Here is a 19,450-nt window from a genome sequence, read left to right as displayed (position 1 = left end):
TTGCACCAATCTGTGCGAGACGAAATGAGAGGGAAAGTCAACACTGTGCTAGATATAATCAATCTGTCGGTGATGATGGCGAGACTATGTCTCGGTTAGTATTTATGCTGGTCCATAGATTATCCGTGAAACACATTTTAATACGTTTGTCTTGTTGTAGATTGGGAATATTGTTGGAATAGATCCTTATGTTTATGCCAATTGTTGTTCACGCGATCTTCAATCTAGAAACTATTATCTCATGTGTAGGATAGTTGTTTGGTCCGAAAGGGAAGTGATGAATTTGAAAGATAATTTATCCTAACTTTACGGTCTAACTCTAACTTGAAGCAAAGGTAATAGTAATAACAGCGCAATCGATCCAGACGAGTGTCTGTTCCCCCTTCCCCCAAACGAGCTAAACGAGTGTGTGAGTTCTATCATGATACATAGTATGAAAGCAACAAGCAAAAAAACAAAACAAAAAAAAGTACAAATATTCTCCCCTTCTTCCTCCTCCATACCCCTTGTCTTTCCTTCCCTAAACCTCCCACCCGCCTCCTAGAACCTCATTCCTAGACGTTAAACTGTCATTCCAGAATTCACATCAAACATTGCACACCTCACTAGATACATCTATCACTATTTGGGCTATCACTTCCCGCCAACCAACAGCCATTTGCGCAGTACTTGGCCTCTCCCAGCAAGCCACCGTCGACGCATTGGAAGAGCCCACGGAAAATGTGATCATCGTCAGGGGTGAGGTGGGAGGTACTGAGCGCTTGCATGATGGTGTCGTGGTAACTGCCTGGGGTTTGTGTTAGTGGGTTGAGTGTTTGAAGGGGGACGGGGAGAGTAGGAGAGGGAAGGGGAAGGGGTCGAGAAGCAGTGAAAAAAGGAAGAAGAAACGTAATCGTACCGATTGTGAGCAAGTCCCCGCCACAGTAGTAAAAACCCTTAGTGCAATCTTTTGCCATCGCTTGGGCGCTGAGGACGGAGAGGGTAAGGGTGACGAGGGTGGAAAAATGCATTTTGATTGGGCTTTGGGAATGTATGAATCGTGTTTTATAATTCAATGAGAAGGTAGAAGTCGTTAATGGTATTGTTATTGATGATATGATAAGTAGAGCGAAGTGATGCTTGCTGATGATACTGAACTGGAAGAGAAAAGGAAAGGAAAATCTTGCAGCTCTTATAAGTTATATTTTTCATTCCTCTATCGAGATGAGCCGTATTCCCGTTCCAAACATCTCATCTACAGCGCCTTTTGTATATCTCGGCGTTCCTTCATCAAATGTTGATGGTGCTTACCGCGGTGTATCAGGCCTTTGCCGCTAGGCGTCAATATTTCGAGACGTGTTTTTGACGCGAGCCAAGCTCAGCATACAATTCTGCAAATAGGCTGCGAAAATAATTATCTGTAGCCGCGGGGTGAACTGAAGGTAATCTGACCCACGAGTTACTCGCTAGAGATCCTACCTGCCCTGCCTGCAGATTATCTGCAGATTATTTGCGTTCCCGATTTTCAATTAAATTTGAAGCTATTCGAAAACTATTTTGTAGCCTAAAAGTGATCCAAGCGTAGATCTGAACAGATTGTTTGCAAATAATACGCAGATAATTTGCAGATAATTTATAAATAGCTGTACTCCAGTATGTCTGCAAACAAAGCAGTGTTTTCATGATGTAGAAATCTTTGACAATTTTTGGCAACGAAAGGAGGGGGTGGGGGGTCATGTTGTGAATTGACAGGAACCTCCGACAATCTATATTTTCCAGCTCGAAATTCTCATAGTGATCGATATATATTCCCAAGAAACAAAAAATATGTACATAACAAGTAACTCGGTGATAAATCCCATCTCTCTCTGCCTAGGTATATCAACAAATACATATATACACACAAGTGAAAACACTACCATTCCCATCACCACCATAAACATGAAACCCTCCAATATTTATGTAATAAATCCAAGTTCAAGTCCACGTTCAAGTCCACGTCCAAATTCTAGTCCAAAAGAAATTTTCCACAAGCAACCATAGCTAAAACCAATACACCTACCTAGGTCTCAGCTATATAAAAATACATGCCAAAGCTTGATTCACTAAAATTCAAGGACGCATTGATGGCATAGAGATAGAGAATTAGATACGAGGAAAAGAAAAAAAAGGAAAGGAATAGACGTTTACAATGTATGCAATCTGATGACCGATCAAAGATAATTTAATCACCGCGAAGATGAAGAAACGAACCATGTAAGAAATATACAAACACTAGCCCGTTATACATTCAAGTACTTTATAGAAATTGGTGCCTAAATTTCCCGCAAAATTTTGAACGTCCGGGAAAAAAATGGTAACGCACAAAAAATCTTCTTTCGTCATTGTATAGCTAGGAATTTTCCTGTATCCAAAGATCGTATCGTTCCACAAAAGACCTTGGATCCAATACAATATAACTGTCCATATCTCTTTAGTCTTTGGTATATCCTATCCAAACGCCACTCCCTGTAATAGGACAAGCCACTAAAAGCGTGATTCCCCTTTTCCCACATCCGAATATTCCAAGCCCAAGCCGCATATAATACCAATACCAAATCATTTGATATCAAATCCGAACACCAGTATCCTCTCCCTCTTCATCCTTACCCGCCTCCCCAACAATAAACTCCAATACTTTACAAACCCTCTCATTTAGAATTCCGCCTCTCGCGAGTTCATCTTCCGAGTCCAGTCTCTCGTCCAGTTCCTTTGCTTCTGATCCCGTTTTCATTGTTCTTCTCTCTTTCTCAACACGTGCTTTGAGAGCCCGATCAACTCTGACGGGAACGGCTACGACCACCCTTACTAATAAAAGCATCATCCTCGCTTTCCCTACTAAATCCCATCTTCCTAATCTTCTCAGCCTCTTCTGAACTCTCCATATCCTCCCCATTTCAATATATATCAATAATGCCCATACCCGTCCTCTCATAACCAATTCTCTCACTTTTATAAAAGCGACTTCGATAGAAGAAGTTACGTCGGTATTAATCAGGTGAGGGTATTGAGAATTTAAGGATGATAAAAGCGAGCGGATAGTAATGAAGTCGCCTGTAAGGAAGTCATGTATGAGTGATGAGACGGTAGTTCGAAACAAATTGTCTGAGGCTAAGGACGGAGAAGGATGTTTGGTGGGTAACGAAGTGGAAGTAGAAATTGAGGACAAGGAAGTGGCGGAATCGTAAGCTCGACGAGAAGACGGAGATTTGAGAATTTCGAAAGAGAAGGCTAGACGTTGGAATGCGCTGAATGATAGATTGTCAGTTCACAATCGACATAATAGGGGGTACGTAGGCGAAAGCGAAGGACAAAAGAAGAATTACCGGGTAGAAAGCGGATGAAAAGGAATTCTATCGGGATGACATATTTTCGATCGTTCTAAATAGCATCGTCGCAATTCTGCACCCGAAGCGGATCTTTGTGCTCCAAGAATTTTGTATAGCTAGATGTATTATATTGTCAATAATCGGATTCTTTGCTTTGCTTGTACCCCTCAGCCCCTCTATGGCAAAGCGTGGTACTCGTATGCGCCACAGCTTTTCAAAGAGTAGGTAGGTACGGGGCAATAGAAGAGGATCACGAAAACCAGACGACAATGCCATGTACAGGTAGTAAAGAAAATAAACATACATCTTCCTCAGTGAGAATACCTATTCATCACGAAAACCAAGTCCCAAGTCAGCCATTTTTCACATATCAAATCCTCTCTCCAGAACTCCGAGATTCAAGACCAAACATCGAAAATCACATGTCAAACATGAGCAAAAACTCACTCTGGATTACATCATCCTTATTAGAAGCCAAGATGTCCCCGAAATCGCTCTCAATCATTCTAATACACTCTCTTCCACCCGAATAATCGAAATCAATCAAAAGGAGTATTAAAGAATGAATATAGAAAGCATTTTGCCCAAGACAGTGAGATGTAGATGGTTACATGGAAAGACAATGTGGAAAAAGTAGGGGATCGGAGTAAAGTTAGTGCTTCACGAGGCAAAAAGAAGTGGTGGACTTTCACATGAAAAAAAAGAAATTGTGGTTGTGTGAGGCGTGAGGCGTGCGTTGATGTGTGGTGTGTGTCAGCGGGGGAAAATGAGGATTTCCGGTTGGTTAAGGAGTGGTGGAGGGAAAAGTTGAATGACTAAAGAAATTGTACAAGGTTAACCTTATGTATGGTTGGATTTTTTGTGTAATAATATAACATGGAATTGAACCGCCGAATATCTACCTATCTACCTAGAAAAGTAGACAGGTACCGACGACAAACCTAAAGTCGGTGTAGGCGTAGGATATATTAGATGTTAATAGTCGCAAGGTCAGTCGTGCGCGCACTTTGAAATATCGGGACTTATTGAATGTAGTATCCATACTTGGGTACTGGTGAGACAAATTGATCATTACAATAAATCATACAAAGCTCCGCAGAATCAGAGAATCAAGCGTCAAATTGAGTGTATATATCCTCATTTTTCATCTATTTGGAAAAAGCAACTCCAAACTCCTATATTGCCACCGCCTATCCAATTAACTCTCAGTCTCTACGTACTCTCTCAAGTACAGTATTCAACAACGAGATGCTCAACGTCTTTAAGCTCTCCCGATTGCTACCCCATAAGTTTGAACCACGCATCTGCTATCCTCACTTCATATCAAGGCCTTTATCATCCATCTCGCTCATTTTGTGCGTATCTTCCTTGTCTTCTACTTTCTCCTGCTTGAATTTCTTCGTGCCAAATCCAGCCCACAAGCTCTTTTTGAATGGCCCTTCATAATCGTTAGATCCTTTCTAGGAGGCAATTTGATCAGGAACTTTGAAGATAGTACCTTTAAGTGGCTCTGAGCCTGGAATGGCATTATTCTTATCTTGCTTCTCGTTGGTCATAATAAAGTTGATGGTGCGTCCTCCAAATTTGAGCCAAACCCTCCCACTCTCGTTCTCGTAAGGAGTATATACGGCTTTTCGTACGATCTGCATGACTGTGGAGAATTGAAAAACTTAAAATAACGTCCTGGGATGTGGTTGCTAATCTGATATCCTAATTATTTTGGAAGCGTGAGATTTATGTAGCAAAATTAGAAGTCCTCCAGTTCTTGATGGGGGTCTTTGCCAAGTGTTCAGATCAACTGGTATATATACCAAAATTCCTTGAACTCAATATCTGTGGTATCTTGTTCAATGATCCAACAGACAAGAACCATTACGTGGACATTGTAGCGCCATGGCAACAAAAATCCATAGAGGGATCAATTCATAGCCCTGGACCGCGTGGTAGACCTGAGACTGAACAAAGTTTTGTGAGGGAGCATTGTGAGATTCCATAAGATATGCCATTTTAAACGCTTCGTATGATAGATCTCCCCAGCATTTTCAATTCCAAGAGTTTGATTTCCATAAGCCCTCCCTAAGAGTTTTGCTTCGTGACGAATCGCATGTAAGATCTGACCTTCAAGTCAAACGCGCGGCTATGTAGGAATGCACGGTTTCCCTTCGAGGCCCTGTGAACGGACAGATCCAACAGGCAACTTTGAATGTTTATGAGAAGATGTATTCCGCGTGTATAGCCCCAAGTGCATGGAATTCGGCAAAGGAATCATTCGTGAGGCTCATGTGAGGTTGAACACATCGAGCGACCCAATCTTACAAGTAACATGTGAGTTCTTATAACATGAGGTCACCCATAAAATAAGAACAAGGTAATCCATCTGGTTAAACACCTGGATACCATATTGACTACTAAGTCAGATGAGAAGAACTTTCTTAGATATTTACACTGGGTGAGTGGCTTTGAATCAAACAATGAGATAGGGGGAGAAAATGTGTAAAGTTACGCGTGAATTGTTCATCATGACTTTTTTTCGACTACCACAATCAGCATTTGCTCCACATATGTCGAAAAGGATGAGATATCTGGAGAGTTTCAATTTACTATCTTTCGCTCGTCGTGGAAGATGTTCATGGCTGCGATATTCTTCGAGAAGACCTCGAGAATCTATTGTCAATTGTGTTCAGGACCTGCGATGTATTCCCGAAAGGATATAAACTTCTAGAACGAAGCACTGTAATATAGCGTTGTCATCCTGAAAAGGACGGGCTTCTATGTAATTGATTACTAAGCCACATCCTCTCGAATATCCATTCCCTTTCTACCACCAATTTTTCTCAACAACAAAATATACATCTATATAACCACGCCTGACATTCATAATGTTCTTATCTGCTCGTAGTCCTGCTAGAGATACACTTCGAAACTCGAAACATGACGAGAATGGTATCACGTTATTGTCATCTAGTGGTAAAATCTCCAGACTTTTTTAAACAACTTATTTCTAACACGTGACTAGCTCTACCTTCATCATACTCTTTCGAGGATCTGTATCAAGAGCTTGTTGATAGAAAACAGGAAGGTGAGGATGTAAGTTTACATTCCTCAATAATTTGTTTGATCTGACTTCCTGCTAAATAGTTAGGAGGAGCTAGAAACCCTCGTCATCCTCGCCAGCAGCTTGAAGGAAAATTCGAACATAGTGAAAAAAGCAGATGATGATATATGGCACGAGAAGCTTGAGGATTATTTATCAAAGGAATTGCTACCTGATGGAAAGATTTTTTCTCTAGACAAGATTGACGGTAATGTGTCTCCGGCAAATTCAGATGTTGGGAGCATAAACTCATATTTCTAAGAAGAGGATAAACCAGACAAAGTCCACAAAATCAAGCAATGTAAAGAGAAATATAGCCTCTGCATTCTTTCGATAGAGCACCTACTTAACATCTCTTCGAATACAACACAATCACCGAAGAACTCGACTCTTCTTTCTCTCATCCCATTCACTAGTACCAATTATGCCTGGACGACTCCTCGGTCTCAACTAATCGCCATCACAATACTCGATAAATACGAGTCTTACGTAAAGTCTCCCGAGTTTTTGGTGAATCATCTCTTGAGGTCCTTCATCCGTCTCATATTTTCCGAAGCCCCTACTCCCGAATCCATCACTGCATCTTCCCGGAAAGCATTTCCATCATCTGCACCACCCCGTCATTTCGATATCCTCGAGTCCTCTCCTTCAAAGCAACCTTGGAGGTCAACTATTCCATACACTATACCTGTCTTAAAATGGGTCGTCGATTTCATTCCTGTACGTTTTCCTCTTCTCACTCCAACTCTAGACTAACAACCACATTAAGCCGGATCTTCTCCGTGCGCAAGCATGGCCTCTATTAACCACTCCTATTCTAATACTCCTCGATTCACCATCAAATCCAATCCGAACTCACGCTCTTCGAATCCTTCCCACGCTATTTTCGAAAATGGGTGACAAATTGCTTCAACAAACAGGACTAGGTGATGTTTTCGAGAATACTATCCACCCAGTTTTGTTATTCTTACCATCCACGACACCCGTCGAAGAAACACTCAAGTTATTGCCAGAGGGATACAAAGCTTTGAATGCACTTTGCAATGCGATCTGGCCTACTAGTAAAGGAGACGAGGAGCCTTCTACAAGTGTGACAACCATAGCCTTGAAGAAGCCCTCGAAACACAACACAGCCCCGTCCAAATCACCAGCTCAGCTTCGTCTCGCATTCCTTGACAGAATAATTCGCCATGCTATTCTCCCTGCTTACTTACACTGTCAAGAAATACCTGCCGTGGTTGAAATACTGGTCGTACAAATCGGCATCATCATTCCGGAGATGAGAATTTCAGGCGTGAAACATCTCAAGGATATATTGCCTATACTAGTAAATATTCTATCGAACCCATTCTTTCCCGATACCTCTCCATCACTCGTTATAAACACGCTGAAGACACTCAGAGAGGTGATTCTAGTCCTTTGGCCCCGCATTAGTGCCGATGATCATCGATTAGTTATCATGAGCGCTTTAACACTTCTAAACTGTCATATTTGTGTAAAAGTAGATGAAAAATCTGAGGAAAGAAAAGAGGCAGGTTTGGAGATATTAAATGAACTACTGGAGACGGGAAAAGTGTTTACAGCAGTGGTCCAACAAGCAGGTGATGAGAAGGAGAGAGAGAATTTTGAGCGGGAGTTGGCGAGGATTATCGAGACTGATGGAACGCTGGCTAGAGTATTTTCTAAATGATCGTGGTGAAAGGCACTCGCAATTTTTCATATATATAAATATAAGAATGCGATGTTCTCATACATGGTCACAAGATATCTCGTTGAATGGAGCATCTCAAGAAAGTCGTCTTGACGCGATTAATTCAAGGTCTGCAAGTAGAATCACGATGCCATGCTTGACAGTATAGTTATCTCTCAGTACTATTAATTAGTTCTGCAGCCAGAATTACTAGTGCTCACCCTGCTGAGCATTCTGACACTATTCCTTTCCCCTATTCAACAAAAGAAAAAGTTAACAATCCCCAGACGATTGCCGAACGCTCCCTATCAAAAAGCACCCTTCCTCTCTCTTACATACCTACCTAGTTCCTCAATTTCCAATCCAAATATCCAATGAAAACCTAAAAATCTATCCTCTCTATAAAAATTTTAGCCAATTCACCACCTGCGCTTTCGCCCTTGTCAGTGAGACAGACCATCATTATTTGTCCCTGTATCGCATACTCATCTGTATCAGAAACTCAACCACGATTTAGCTTCTCCATCTCTTCTCCTCTCATACCATACCGTGAAAAATTATTCAAACGATGAAAATTTCATGCCCACACACTTCTCCTTCCGCTTCCTTTCTCTTCTCCACGAATCCTGACTCCAACTCCATCTCCAATTCCCTCCTTAAACCCCTTTATCTTGTATCTACAATCCCATCTACATTTTCCAGAAGAAACCCACACCTTGCATTCCACACGATCCAAAAAGAAAAACAAACACAAATACAAAACTATCATCTCAGAATCTAGAAGTGAAACCGACAGAAATATCACGCAACAGATATTTTTTAAGCTTTCATAGAGAGCTATCTAATAAATCAAACAAAACCACGCCCTCTAACCTAAAGCTCTAATCCGAAACGCATTGAAAGGTTTGTGGACAAAGAGATGGGAAAGTATCACAGGCGTGGATTATTTCTTCATAGGAAATGAGAGAGTAGGTATGGAGATTATAATTGCGGAAATTGCGAGGATGATGAGATTTTGGAGATGGAGATGCCGGAGAAAGATGCATGAGAAAAATCGTAAGCCGCGCAACCGAACAACTATTATAATAATATCTCAAAAACAAGAAAAAAGCTTCGAAGTTCAAAAGCCCCAAAATTAGAAAGTTGAAGGTTGTGAGAATTACTATATATTAACCCTAAGAATTTTCCATAGAAACGGCTAAATTCGGCATCTTTCTATTATTTAAAGTTCGAGAGTGAGGATATGATGATAATGATATGATGAGGAATAATTAGTTAGGTGGTGAGTTTACGATGTGGGTGGTTTGGGGCTTTGCGGATGTGGCATTATTGATTTATTTCATGTAGACTTGTATGTGAAGTCGGTAAGAAAGGAGAGTATGAAAGCATGAGAATATCAGATGATATTCAAGTATGTATAAGGGATTCTATTAAACGGATTTTATATTTGATGAGCGATAGATAGTACTGTTTCTCGAGTCTAGACATAGTATTACAGAGGGCTGGGAATGAATCGTAAGATCTAGTATAATTTTGAGAATAGAATAGACTAGAAATCAAAGACTGAAGATTGAAAAGCAGAGAAAGATATAAACAAACCAGCCTCAAACTTTTCAGCCTGTATACAGATTTTTAAAAGAATTTATTACGAGAGTCAAAGTGTTAGTTTCTTAGACTTTGGTAGATACTTGCAGAACTGTTTTATAGTAACGTATGGTGCTTCTCTCGAAATATCCACAATTCTCCCCAAAAGCAAGCAAACAAACACCATACATGTTCCACGACTTTCTAGAGCTTGTGCTGTAAAGCTAAAGGCTATAGTATCTATGTTCTGTATATCGATCAGAATCTAACAAAACTCGTCCCGATTGTAACATTCACAAATTCAACAATTGATGTTTTCCACGGAATCGATCCACACACTTCAGACGGCATGACTCTTCCAAGCATCGCAAAAGAGATCCAATTGACCGTTAAAAAAGAGAATCGAGGGTGGTAAAGAGATATTGATAATGACTCGACACTTATTAAGATCTCTAACAACTACAGGGATTCTACGATATATGCACAAGCAGCGCGTAACACAACCAACATTGATCAGAGAGCTACAAGGGTTAACATGCGGCAAAACTTATGAAGAATGATATCATGAAATGAAAAGAGCAGAATGTGAACATGGATCAAAAAGTGAGTGTCTAGCAATTTCCATAATAAACAAGAACTTCAAAACAAATGCATGATTCCTTAAGAAATTTCCGAGTGTTATGAATTGTAAATGAATTGATACCTAACACCGCACTCCCCAAACAAGCCCTAGCAGAATATACACCCATAACACCATGCTAAAACGAAAGACCTTGCGCCCCGCCGTCAATTCCCTAATCAATAGGTTGTTGTTTAAACAAACTCTTCCCAGCCAACCATTTCCTATATGCCTTATATCTCTTCTTCTGTCCGTCTTCCTCAAGCACCGTCAAAGGATTTTCCGCCACTCTCAAAAAGCTTCTATATTCCTCGATTTCCTCATGATCTTCTTCTCTACCCCAACCTCCATTGATTCCCCCGTTGTACGCGCCTTGACCAAATCCACTATCCCAGCCAACACCTCTGACCCATTCCTCGTATTCCTCTACACCTTCGATATCATGATCATCATCTCCTACTACTAGTGATAGTAATTGTGGATACTCGACGTATCGCTCATAATCCTCTTCTTCGCCTAAATTGACACTGGGGTTGAGAGATTCACTGACAACTTGAGTGAAGGTCCATTGAGCAGCTTTGCTTTTATCCAATGGTGTCATCTTTTTCCTCTCTAGTCCTCCCAAATTTCGACTTGAATGTATATTTGAAGAGTAATGATTCGAAGTAATATTATAATTGTGGAAGGAATCTTCCGTTGAATGTGATTGCGAATGAGACGATGTTTCTTTCATGATACCAGGAGGATTATGGTGATGATTTTGTGAAGCTGTCGAATGATACGATCCATTGTCAGAGAGAGGATATGACTCCTGGATCGGCTGAAGCCACCTTTGAAGACTAATACGTTTCGTACCGCCTCCACCAGATCTGATCGATGAATCCTCTGGAATATCGTCATCAGCCCTTAAGTCAGTGGTGTCCGGAAATGACACCTCTTTTTTCTTGCCCTTTGAATTAGGAGACGATTGCGGAATAGGGGGCTCTTCAACATGAGCAGTAGCATCAGCGCGAACTTTGAATGGCGACAAATCGTAGCCGACGCGAGACTCATCACGATGCTGTGATCGGGGCAGGAGACGAGCGGAGGAAGACATTTTGCCCGGATAAGTAAAGATCTTAACCATGGAGGAGATGGAGAGAGGCTTATAATACTCAATCCAATAGTCATCAAAATAGTTGAGAGGTTTGTTTGTCAAGACACCTTGTGGATCGGAATATGGGGGCAAAGTCTTCTTCTCGAGGAAGGCAGGTGTGTACCAATTTATATAACTTCGACGAGTACGCGGAGACCAAACACGTGGATCAGTATGATGAAGATGATAGTCAGTTGCTAAATCCCATAACATTGGCTGTCCATGTTCGTAGACGTAATTTCCGAGGAATAAATTATAAGCCTCCTGTCTCTGGCCATCAAGGAATGAATTGTTGTAGTATCGTCGGAAACTTTCTACCATATCTCGAGATTGACTAGTCCATTGATTAATTTTTCGATAAGTCTCCATAGTGTTGACTAGTTGTGAGCCTCCATATTGAATTGCAATTGTGTCACCGTGTCCGTGATACATAGATGTGAAAAGGTTTATCGCATCAGTGTCATAGTTGATCGAAGGTTCACTCAGGATGCCTAGAGCATAGAGTTGATATCCAAGAGCTCTCTTACCAATGACAAATTGAGCAGCATTAGTTCGATCCAAACAATCAATACAATTCGTTCTAGCAACGCCATTTTGCACAGTTGGCATTGTTGTTTTGCCGTCTCCGTTATGAAATATTCCAGTATGGGTAACAACCTCGTTACCCATACTCTCAAGCGTACCAATCACATCTTGATCTCGACTTTTTGAAGCGCGACTCATATCCCATGGTTTGTGAATAATTTTCTTGTCTGCTGGTAGAAATTGATTCAAGTAGTTGATTGCATCTGTGAACTCATGTAAGAGTTTCGACTCTCTGGGTGTCCTTTCTTTTGCTTTCACCAGGTTCAATACATAAACAGGAGCTCCGTATCTTTCGAAGAGGTTATCAAAATGCAACGCAGCTGCACTGTAAAATGGATCTACCAGATTTAGCTCGATAGGAGGCTTGGGAGTTACACCGGTGTTGTCTTGAGTCCAGTGTAATGGGATACTTCCGCGATGTTGCACATAAGAAGTGTAATTGGGACTGGCATAGAGCTTTGGCCCGGGAGCATGTAATGAGGTTGTAGTGTTTTCTGAGACTATTTGTTCAGTCTCGACATCATTTGCGACATATCCCTGGAAAAATTAGTAGATGTCTCGAAGTAGATTGATTTACAATACCATGTCATTAGCACCACGCTTCAAAAAACGAGCACCAGCAAAGTATCTGGAGCGTCTTGCTATGATTGTTATATAGACTATTCGTCCCCATACTGGTAGAGCAGCTTGCGCAAGATACCCATGAATTACTGGTACACACCAATCATAAGTATTCTTCAAAAGGTTTTCCGCAGGACTCAATAGATGACTGTTCCAGACGAACATGGAATTGTAATCTTTGGGATGAGGGGATGGTTTTCCAGCGGCGAGAGCAGCTCGCTCTGTCATAATATTATGTTGCAAAGTCCTCGTGATATCATAGGAATAACTGAAATAGAAAGACTTATTCAAATCAAGGCCGTTTAAGATACTCAGAAACCTTGACTCCTCAGTATTCCGAGTATCTGATGACTTGAATCTAGAGCTAGTTGATGTAGTCAGTGGTATTAGTTCCGTAGCTTCGATGGTGTATACGAAGTGGCCACCGATCATAGCAGTCTGGTTTCGTTTCGTAATCATATGCATATAATAACAACCAGTAAATCGTATGAACCCAAGTATACCCCAGACAGCACTCTTGAGTTTCATACCACCTGAACTCTTGTTCCCATCGTCAATAGCATTGAGCAACTGGGTCATCTCCTTCTTTGTGTATACAATCTCATCCTCAGTGATATTCAGGGTCCCTATCTCTGCGGTGCGATCAATCTTCAGGATCCGAAATCGAGAATCGAGGATATCGGCTCCTACAACGTAATACCTCGTAGCCGTTTCATACAACGAGAACTTTTGCATGGTGCAAACACCCAAGTCTCCAACCTTTTCATATTCCGCCCCTTTATTTCGTTTCAAATCCGAGTGTGGACTGGATGTTCTCAAAAAGGGTTTACAGACAGAAGCTTCTTCGTCAGTGGCATAACCCCCAATTGAATCCCTTCTCGACCCCTCCTCGCTGGGAGGTATATTGTATGACAGAGTTGGTATTCGTGGCACATCTTGATCGATTTTCTCTACATCTCTAAATTCGGAAGTTAGAGGAGAGGTCATGGCAGATGTTGATTGCGAGATGGTAGAAGTGACTGTGCTTCCATCGTCGAAATGGACATGCCCATCATTGGGATCAGCAGCGCCTGGCGAGTGTCCTCGAGCCGGACCATCCTCTTGGTCTGCCATAGTGACCCGGCAGTTTCCTTCACCGTAAGTTCATTATCCTGGGTAGATTTGTTCATAAAGTTTCGAAAATTTGTGGTTTGTGAATTTGTCTTTGTTTGTTGGCGTTACCAATCGACGTCGCATATTCACGGCATTCAATTCAAACAAGGATATTTATTTCGTCACTTCACAACCCATCACTGATAAGGATTTACGATAAGAATCAACAACCTTGCACAACAATCATCTCAATTTCTACTATCTTAGATTCATGCAAAATAGCAGCGTCTTTAGCTCACCATGAGTGAGCTATTCAATTACCTTCTTGATAATGAGCCCCAGTTTCGTCGGTGAGTTTCTTCCCTGCAGTCCCACATTCAGCTTCTACATCAAAATGCTAACTACCGCCATCCAGAGCAAGACTTGCAGCCTTGTACTCTGATTTCCGTCAACAGCAGACGTTAAATCCAGATGGCTACCAAGCAAATATCGAAGCATGGCAAAAGGCGCTGGCAAAGGCGGCGAGAGCTGGAGTCATGCCATCTCAAGGGTCGAGTCCCGATTTACTGATTTTAAGGGCCGATGACGAATTATTGCGCGCATTAGATACGAATGAATGGGGAAGACCTTTGTCTCTGGGAGCTGTTGTTCAAGAAGCAATCGCGAAGAAAGAGTTGATGCCCCTGGGAGATTTCATGAATGCTACCGACAGTATATACAACAAGTCTTGGACTATAAAGCCTTGGGATATAGTAGGATGGGGATTGAAGCAAATTGGCATATCTTTTGGAGGAGGCAAGCTGCCGGGTGGTAAATTGGTCATTCTTGGAAATGTCGAGGAAGCAGCGAAAGTGTTCGCAGGGAAAAGTGGTACAAAGACAGGGAGGGTGGGAAGGATATATTCCAGAAGAATGTTCAAGGAGGAGTTTGGTAATGTTCTTGGGGAGCATCCTCTTTCAGATGTGGATATGGATGCTTTCTTGAAATTTCTTGCGAGGGACAAGAAAATTATAGCCTGTGATGGCGAAACCATCAAGCTGAAAGCACCAACAGACACAAAAACTCCAAACATAACCCAAGAGGATACCTCGATAGCATCATTAAAATCTCTGATTGCTGATCTTGAGATTCAAACAAAATTGTTCGCTGAAAAAGTCGACATCATGGAGCGCACAGCGAAAGAAGCTGTTGCAAAGAAAAATCGTGTGTCGGCCCTGGCAGCCCTGAGGTCGAAGAAAAGTGCGGAAACTACTCTTGCAAATCGACATGCTACTTTATCACAATTAGAAGAAGTGCTTTCCAAGATCGAGCAAGCAGCTGATCAAGTCGATCTTGTCCGAATCATGGAGTCCAGTACAAAGGTTTTGTCAAGTCTCAACAAGGAGATTGGTGGTGTAGAGAGAGTGGATGACGTGGTTGATCAATTGAGGGAGCAAATGGGACAAGTTGATGAGGTCGGAGATATTATTGCTGAGCCTGGACAAACGAATGTGGTGGATGAGACCGAGGTGGATGACGAACTGGAAGCTATGGAGAAGGAAGAGGCGAGGAAGATTGAAGAAAAAGAACGTTTGGTCAAGGAGGAGAAAGAAAGAAAGGAGGCTGCAGATACAAAGCGCAAGTTGGATGAATTGGAGGAAGTGGAACAACAGGCGAGAGAGGCCCAGAAGGAAGAAGAAGTTGTTGTTGAGAGTACACAGGGTTTACGACGAATGTCTCTAGAACCAGAGCCAATAGCAGAGCACGCTTGATGCATTTGTATTATTTTCTCTTTGTAGATTGGATCTTTTTTACGGGGGTTTCACATATATGGCGTCAATAGTTAAATCGGATATACTTTTCTTCTGATGATATGAAATCAAATCTCAAGGACAAATTTTGTTTGAGAACAATGGTGTGGTAATCTCCTGTCTATCCATGACTGAGTGACCGGAATCACAGCGACTCAACGAGGAACTCTCATACTCATGAGTTGTTTATCAAGCGAGCTCCCGGTGAGCTCCTCCCATCATGATTCGTGTGTGTTTCTCGTATTCGCTTCCACTCGAGAATCACTCAAAGTTACATGTATTGCCATCTCATTCCTATCCAGGAGTCGCAGATTCCTTTTCAAGTTTTCACTTCATCCGCACCGAGTGAGCTAATGGTCCAGTCGAACGGTAATCAAAATTACAAAAACATCTCAATACTCAGAGCAGAGCTTCTCAGCCCTCACTCTCCTAACTTTCAGAACCGTTTCTGTATGCGACCAATCTACAACTCGTTGATCCTGACACTCATTGCTTGATAACTACTCATCCTGACTTTCTCGAAGACGTCGAATAGATGCATGTTTGACACAAACTTCCGTTTCTCGTCTTTCACATCATGCTAATAAGTGTATGGTTTTATTGATTGTTTCCATTCAATAACCCACTTCTACAGTCTCGCTCTGCGCAATAAAGCTAGTTACTGAGCCCTTGAACTGTTGCATAGAAGAAACCAAACGGCCGTTCAGATCTACAGTATACTCCAATAGATGCAGTCTTGAATGGCACTGAACACTTCATTTAGGTATTTCACAGGGAACAGCACCACATTCAAGACTCCTAGACAATAAGGTAATTTCAAATTGTGACGCTGATCTCGAGATTAATTACTTTTTGTACGTAAGATAATCCCCCCTCTTGTAATACTTTGCAAGTGTCATTCCCAGTAAGTTAAAATATCAAAGACAACGCATAATTAGCAAACCTTTCAGACGAGGGAGTGTAATTATATTATTCAATAGGCCATTCCTTAATATCTCCAAGCCAAGTACGCTCTCTCGAGCATCTCCCAAAAAATCCATGACAGCCTCTCACTTACTTATTTGCCTCTTCCTGTTTCACCCACCTCCCCGTCTCCCCCCTCCTCAAAAAATATACCAAAACTCCAAACCAGCAAAAGAGGTTCCACTACTCTTGTAGTGTACATCCTCTCGCCCATACTCAAGTATCTTGAGGGTCCACAGAAGCACGTCTGCTCCGAGACCGATATCGACATAGTTTTTCTTACTACGGATAAAGGGCTGGGGGAGGTCATTGTTTGCCATCACCCTTATAATTATGGATTCAAACCATTTTAACATTTAACCTCATGTTGACTACTCTAGTCTAATCAGGGTATATTTTGATTCATGGAATTAAACCACGTGTTGGACTCTAGAAATCTGCAGAATTTCGAGTCAATCACAGGACTTCCTATAAAGTGGATCCGTGGGTTTGAACCAGGTACCCGCGGAGATCAAATCCGAAGTATCCCAAATACCATTAAGTCATGATGGTAATTGGTGATGAAGGGGACGGTTTTTAAAAACATAAAGGTAAAGGGTTTTAGTTGGGAGGAAGGGGTGAACGTAGACGGGGGGAATTGGGGAAGGAGCGTGACTGGAGCCAGGACAAAACGCTACTTATTGTCACGGTCGGGTGATGCCACCCTATCAAAATAAGGAGTGAGAAATTATTTGTCTGTAATTATGAAAACATAAACAGTGATAAAAAGAACATCATAACAGATAATTGAATCTCTTCAGCCTTCTGAAGTAGTTTATCACTCCCTCATCGTTCTCGACATCATGGATCATCTCCTGCGCCATATTAAGCAATGATTATCAACGAACACTCACCAAGCAATCATTCTGCTATGTTCTAGGTATTCTGGTATACCACACAAAGTTAGTCCAGGATGTATTCAATAATTGGCCTTAGTTTTGGAAATGGTCAAGATAGAAAGCGAGCTTTACTAGCGGTAATGAATGCCCATTATTGACTGATCTTTTGTTCCTACTTAGTGCCTAGGCATACTCGAACTTAGGAGATGGGAGATGTTAAGGAGAGAAGTGATACGCCTAGCGCAATCCAGTATTGATTGACCTGTACACATGAACTCGATATGGATTATTTCTTGATTGTCTAGGAGGGATAGAATATGAATCGCTTGTATAAATTCAAGGTGATGGAATAATTGTAAACCTCATATGGCTATGAAACTGCTAGACCGTGAAGGCCCATCAGGTATGATTTATATGAAAATGAGGAAGAGAATTGAAAGGATTGAAGGTTGAGAAAGGGTATCTTATATATTAGTTTCATCTATTGTGGCTGCATCGGCCCATCTTTGTTTATATTTGCTCCTGCTCCTGCTCCTGCAAATGCATCTTGCAACTCTTGTACATGCGTTATTGGCATGCTTCTATCATATTGTGATGATGGTGGAGCAGCTATCACGTACTCTGGTAGTCCTGCGCTCTCTGAAAAGAACCGCCCATTAGGTGGTGGACTGTTGGCTTCTGATGCCCCAGGCAGTGGTGGTATTGGGTTATTTTCAGATGTCCGCTCGCGTGGAATCTCTGGTAGCAAATATTCCCGCCCCTTTCCAACTTCCCCGCTGAGTGCAATACCTGATGAATCTTGACTAGATGCCTGTAGCACTGTCGTAGATGCTAAAGAATCCGCTTCTAACTCTTTAGAAGGCTTGGTTTTCGCAATCTTCTGACGAGCCTGAGCTATTAAGTCTTTAAAGCCATTTTTATGTTCTTCTCCCCATGCTTGCCCATCAAAATCCTTATCCTTGATGTGAGCGGATAATGCGCTTGGTTGTGGCGCTCTTGATCCCAACGTCCTTTCCCAAGAATCGAGATCTCTTTTCAACTGCGCCGTACTCCTTGGATTTTTCGCATCACAGTTGGCATTCCATATGGTTGTATACTCTGTTAACCTTTTCCGCATCATTTCTTTCCCTCCAGCAGCAGATATTCCTAAATCTATAAGCTTTTTCTTCAAGGCTTGGTCTTTGATTAAACTGAAATTGACGACGGGTAATCGATCTGGCCGTCTGACTGGCTGAGATAAAGGAATTGAAGGTTTCGATAAAATGCTCGCAGATTGAGGAGTGGTCTCGGATTCCGCAAGGCACCTCCCAATGTGAGCTTCAACACTTTTTGCTGTCATCCGTCGATTGCATACCGGACATGCAGTAAGACCATCATCTGTGGGAACATGTTAGCCATTGTCCGTCAAATTATTGAATAGCTATATGCTCAATCACCAGGTTCAAAATCTGCATCATTATCCCCTTCGTCAATAACTATCACTGCTTCCTGCGCTGTCTCCGAGCTCTCGAGTCGTCTTGTTGCCTGGCGAGTCGAAGCCCTCGTTTTTTTATTGGCTTGCTCATCCCTTCCATCAAGATCTGATCTTTCACGCTTCCTCTTGGGAGATGTAACAATAGATTCCACCACAGGTTTCCTCGCAAGTTCCAGTGCCTCCGGTCTAGCCCTTTTAAAAGCTTCCACTAAATCCTCGATAGCAGCATTCGATTTCAGCTTGACTTCTTGGTCGTTCGATCTACATGTTGGGCATTTCGAGTCATTATTGAGGCATCTTCGTATACAAAGTGAACAAAAGGTGTGCGAACAAGAAGTGATCATTGGCGTAGTGAAGAAGTCCTTACAGACTTGACATCGTAATAATGAGTCGACATCTGCGAGTTTAGAAAGTGGCGTCCCCAACCAATCCGTTGAATCTGCTATATCAAAAGAATCATCCTTTGGTCCTCTAATATTCATAGCTTCTTCAATAAAAGTCCTGGTCGATTTTTGGGGGGTGTTTGCCTTGCTTGCCGCATTATTTCTTCTCGACGGAGGTGACATCCTGGAAATTTC

At 41.9% G+C, this 19,450-nt stretch overlaps 7 protein-coding genes across 7 annotated transcripts; 2 read left to right on the top strand and 5 right to left on the bottom strand.

Annotated features, from left to right (window-relative positions):
* Positions 1-549: 549 nt before the first annotated feature.
* On the bottom strand, positions 550-1,224 carry EAE98_008383 (uncharacterized protein). The gene is made up of 2 exons (XM_038956006.1): positions 899-1,224; positions 550-787 (listed from the first exon to the last, which is right to left on the bottom strand). Exons 1-2 carry the CDS (start codon positions 1,008-1,010, stop codon positions 606-608), a joined length of 294 nt encoding a protein of 97 aa, XP_038807465.1. The 5' UTR covers positions 1,011-1,224; the 3' UTR covers positions 550-605.
* Positions 1,225-2,314: 1,090 nt separating this feature from the next.
* Positions 2,315-4,139, bottom strand: EAE98_008382 (uncharacterized protein). The gene is made up of 4 exons (XM_038956005.1): positions 3,795-4,139; positions 3,652-3,671; positions 3,345-3,463; positions 2,315-3,266 (listed from the first exon to the last, which is right to left on the bottom strand). The coding sequence occupies exons 1-4, from the start codon at positions 3,850-3,852 to the stop codon at positions 2,588-2,590; spliced, it is 876 nt and encodes a 291-aa protein (XP_038807464.1). The 5' UTR covers positions 3,853-4,139; the 3' UTR covers positions 2,315-2,587.
* A 521-nt stretch (positions 4,140-4,660) lies between these two features.
* Positions 4,661-4,996, bottom strand: EAE98_008381 (uncharacterized protein; the record flags this gene model as incomplete). Its single annotated transcript, XM_038956004.1, has 2 exons — positions 4,661-4,785; positions 4,846-4,996. 2 exons carry the CDS (start codon positions 4,994-4,996, stop codon positions 4,661-4,663), a joined length of 276 nt encoding a protein of 91 aa, XP_038807463.1.
* A 1,230-nt stretch (positions 4,997-6,226) lies between these two features.
* Positions 6,227-8,131, top strand: EAE98_008380 (uncharacterized protein; the record flags this gene model as incomplete). The annotated part of the gene is made up of 5 exons (XM_038956003.1): positions 6,227-6,314; positions 6,364-6,434; positions 6,490-6,649; positions 6,704-7,161; positions 7,211-8,131. 5 exons carry the CDS (start codon positions 6,227-6,229, stop codon positions 8,129-8,131), a joined length of 1,698 nt encoding a protein of 565 aa, XP_038807462.1.
* A 2,258-nt stretch (positions 8,132-10,389) lies between these two features.
* EAE98_008379 (uncharacterized protein) lies at positions 10,390-13,886 on the bottom strand. The gene is made up of 2 exons (XM_038956002.1): positions 12,637-13,886; positions 10,390-12,591 (listed from the first exon to the last, which is right to left on the bottom strand). The coding sequence occupies exons 1-2, from the start codon at positions 13,786-13,788 to the stop codon at positions 10,510-10,512; spliced, it is 3,234 nt and encodes a 1,077-aa protein (XP_038807461.1). The 5' UTR covers positions 13,789-13,886; the 3' UTR covers positions 10,390-10,509.
* A 117-nt stretch (positions 13,887-14,003) lies between these two features.
* On the top strand, positions 14,004-15,625 carry EAE98_008378 (uncharacterized protein). The gene is made up of 2 exons (XM_038956001.1): positions 14,004-14,117; positions 14,183-15,625. Exons 1-2 carry the CDS (start codon positions 14,068-14,070, stop codon positions 15,516-15,518), a joined length of 1,386 nt encoding a protein of 461 aa, XP_038807460.1. The 5' UTR covers positions 14,004-14,067; the 3' UTR covers positions 15,519-15,625.
* A 2,254-nt stretch (positions 15,626-17,879) lies between these two features.
* On the bottom strand, positions 17,880-19,438 carry EAE98_008377 (uncharacterized protein; the record flags this gene model as incomplete). Its single annotated transcript, XM_038956000.1, has 2 exons — positions 17,880-18,775; positions 18,835-19,438. 2 exons carry the CDS (start codon positions 19,436-19,438, stop codon positions 17,880-17,882), a joined length of 1,500 nt encoding a protein of 499 aa, XP_038807459.1.
* Between the last annotated feature and the right edge of the window lie 12 nt (positions 19,439-19,450).

This window comes from Botrytis deweyae, assembly GCF_014898535.1.
Source record: "Botrytis deweyae strain B1 chromosome Unknown BDEW_022, whole genome shotgun sequence".
In the NCBI taxonomy this organism is placed as follows: Eukaryota; Fungi; Ascomycota; class Leotiomycetes; order Helotiales; family Sclerotiniaceae; genus Botrytis; species Botrytis deweyae.
This window is presented reverse-complemented; position numbering and strand designations above follow the sequence as displayed.

Coding starts and splice junctions, on each gene's coding strand:
- EAE98_008383 (XM_038956006.1), bottom strand. CDS start 1,010: ATGCATTTTTCCACCCTCGTCACCCTTACCCTCTCCGTCCTCAGCGCC. Junction 788..898: donor CGGGGACTTGCTCACAATCG/GTACGATTACGT, acceptor CACAAACCCCAG/GCAGTTACCACGACACCATC.
- EAE98_008382 (XM_038956005.1), bottom strand. CDS start 3,852: ATGATTGAGAGCGATTTCGGGGACATCTTGGCTTCTAATAAGGATGAT. Junction 3,672..3,794: donor TAAGGATGATGTAATCCAGA/GTGAGTTTTTGC, acceptor CGTGATGAATAG/GTATTCTCACTGAGGAAGAT. Junction 3,267..3,344: donor TTTCATCCGCTTTCTACCCG/GTAATTCTTCTT, acceptor TCTATCATTCAG/CGCATTCCAACGTCTAGCCT.
- EAE98_008379 (XM_038956002.1), bottom strand. CDS start 13,788: ATGGCAGACCAAGAGGATGGTCCGGCTCGAGGACACTCGCCAGGCGCT. Junction 12,592..12,636: donor AGCGTGGTGCTAATGACATG/GTATTGTAAATC, acceptor TAATTTTTCCAG/GGATATGTCGCAAATGATGT.
- EAE98_008378 (XM_038956001.1), top strand. CDS start 14,068: ATGAGTGAGCTATTCAATTACCTTCTTGATAATGAGCCCCAGTTTCGT. Junction 14,118..14,182: donor AATGAGCCCCAGTTTCGTCG/GTGAGTTTCTTC, acceptor ACCGCCATCCAG/AGCAAGACTTGCAGCCTTGT.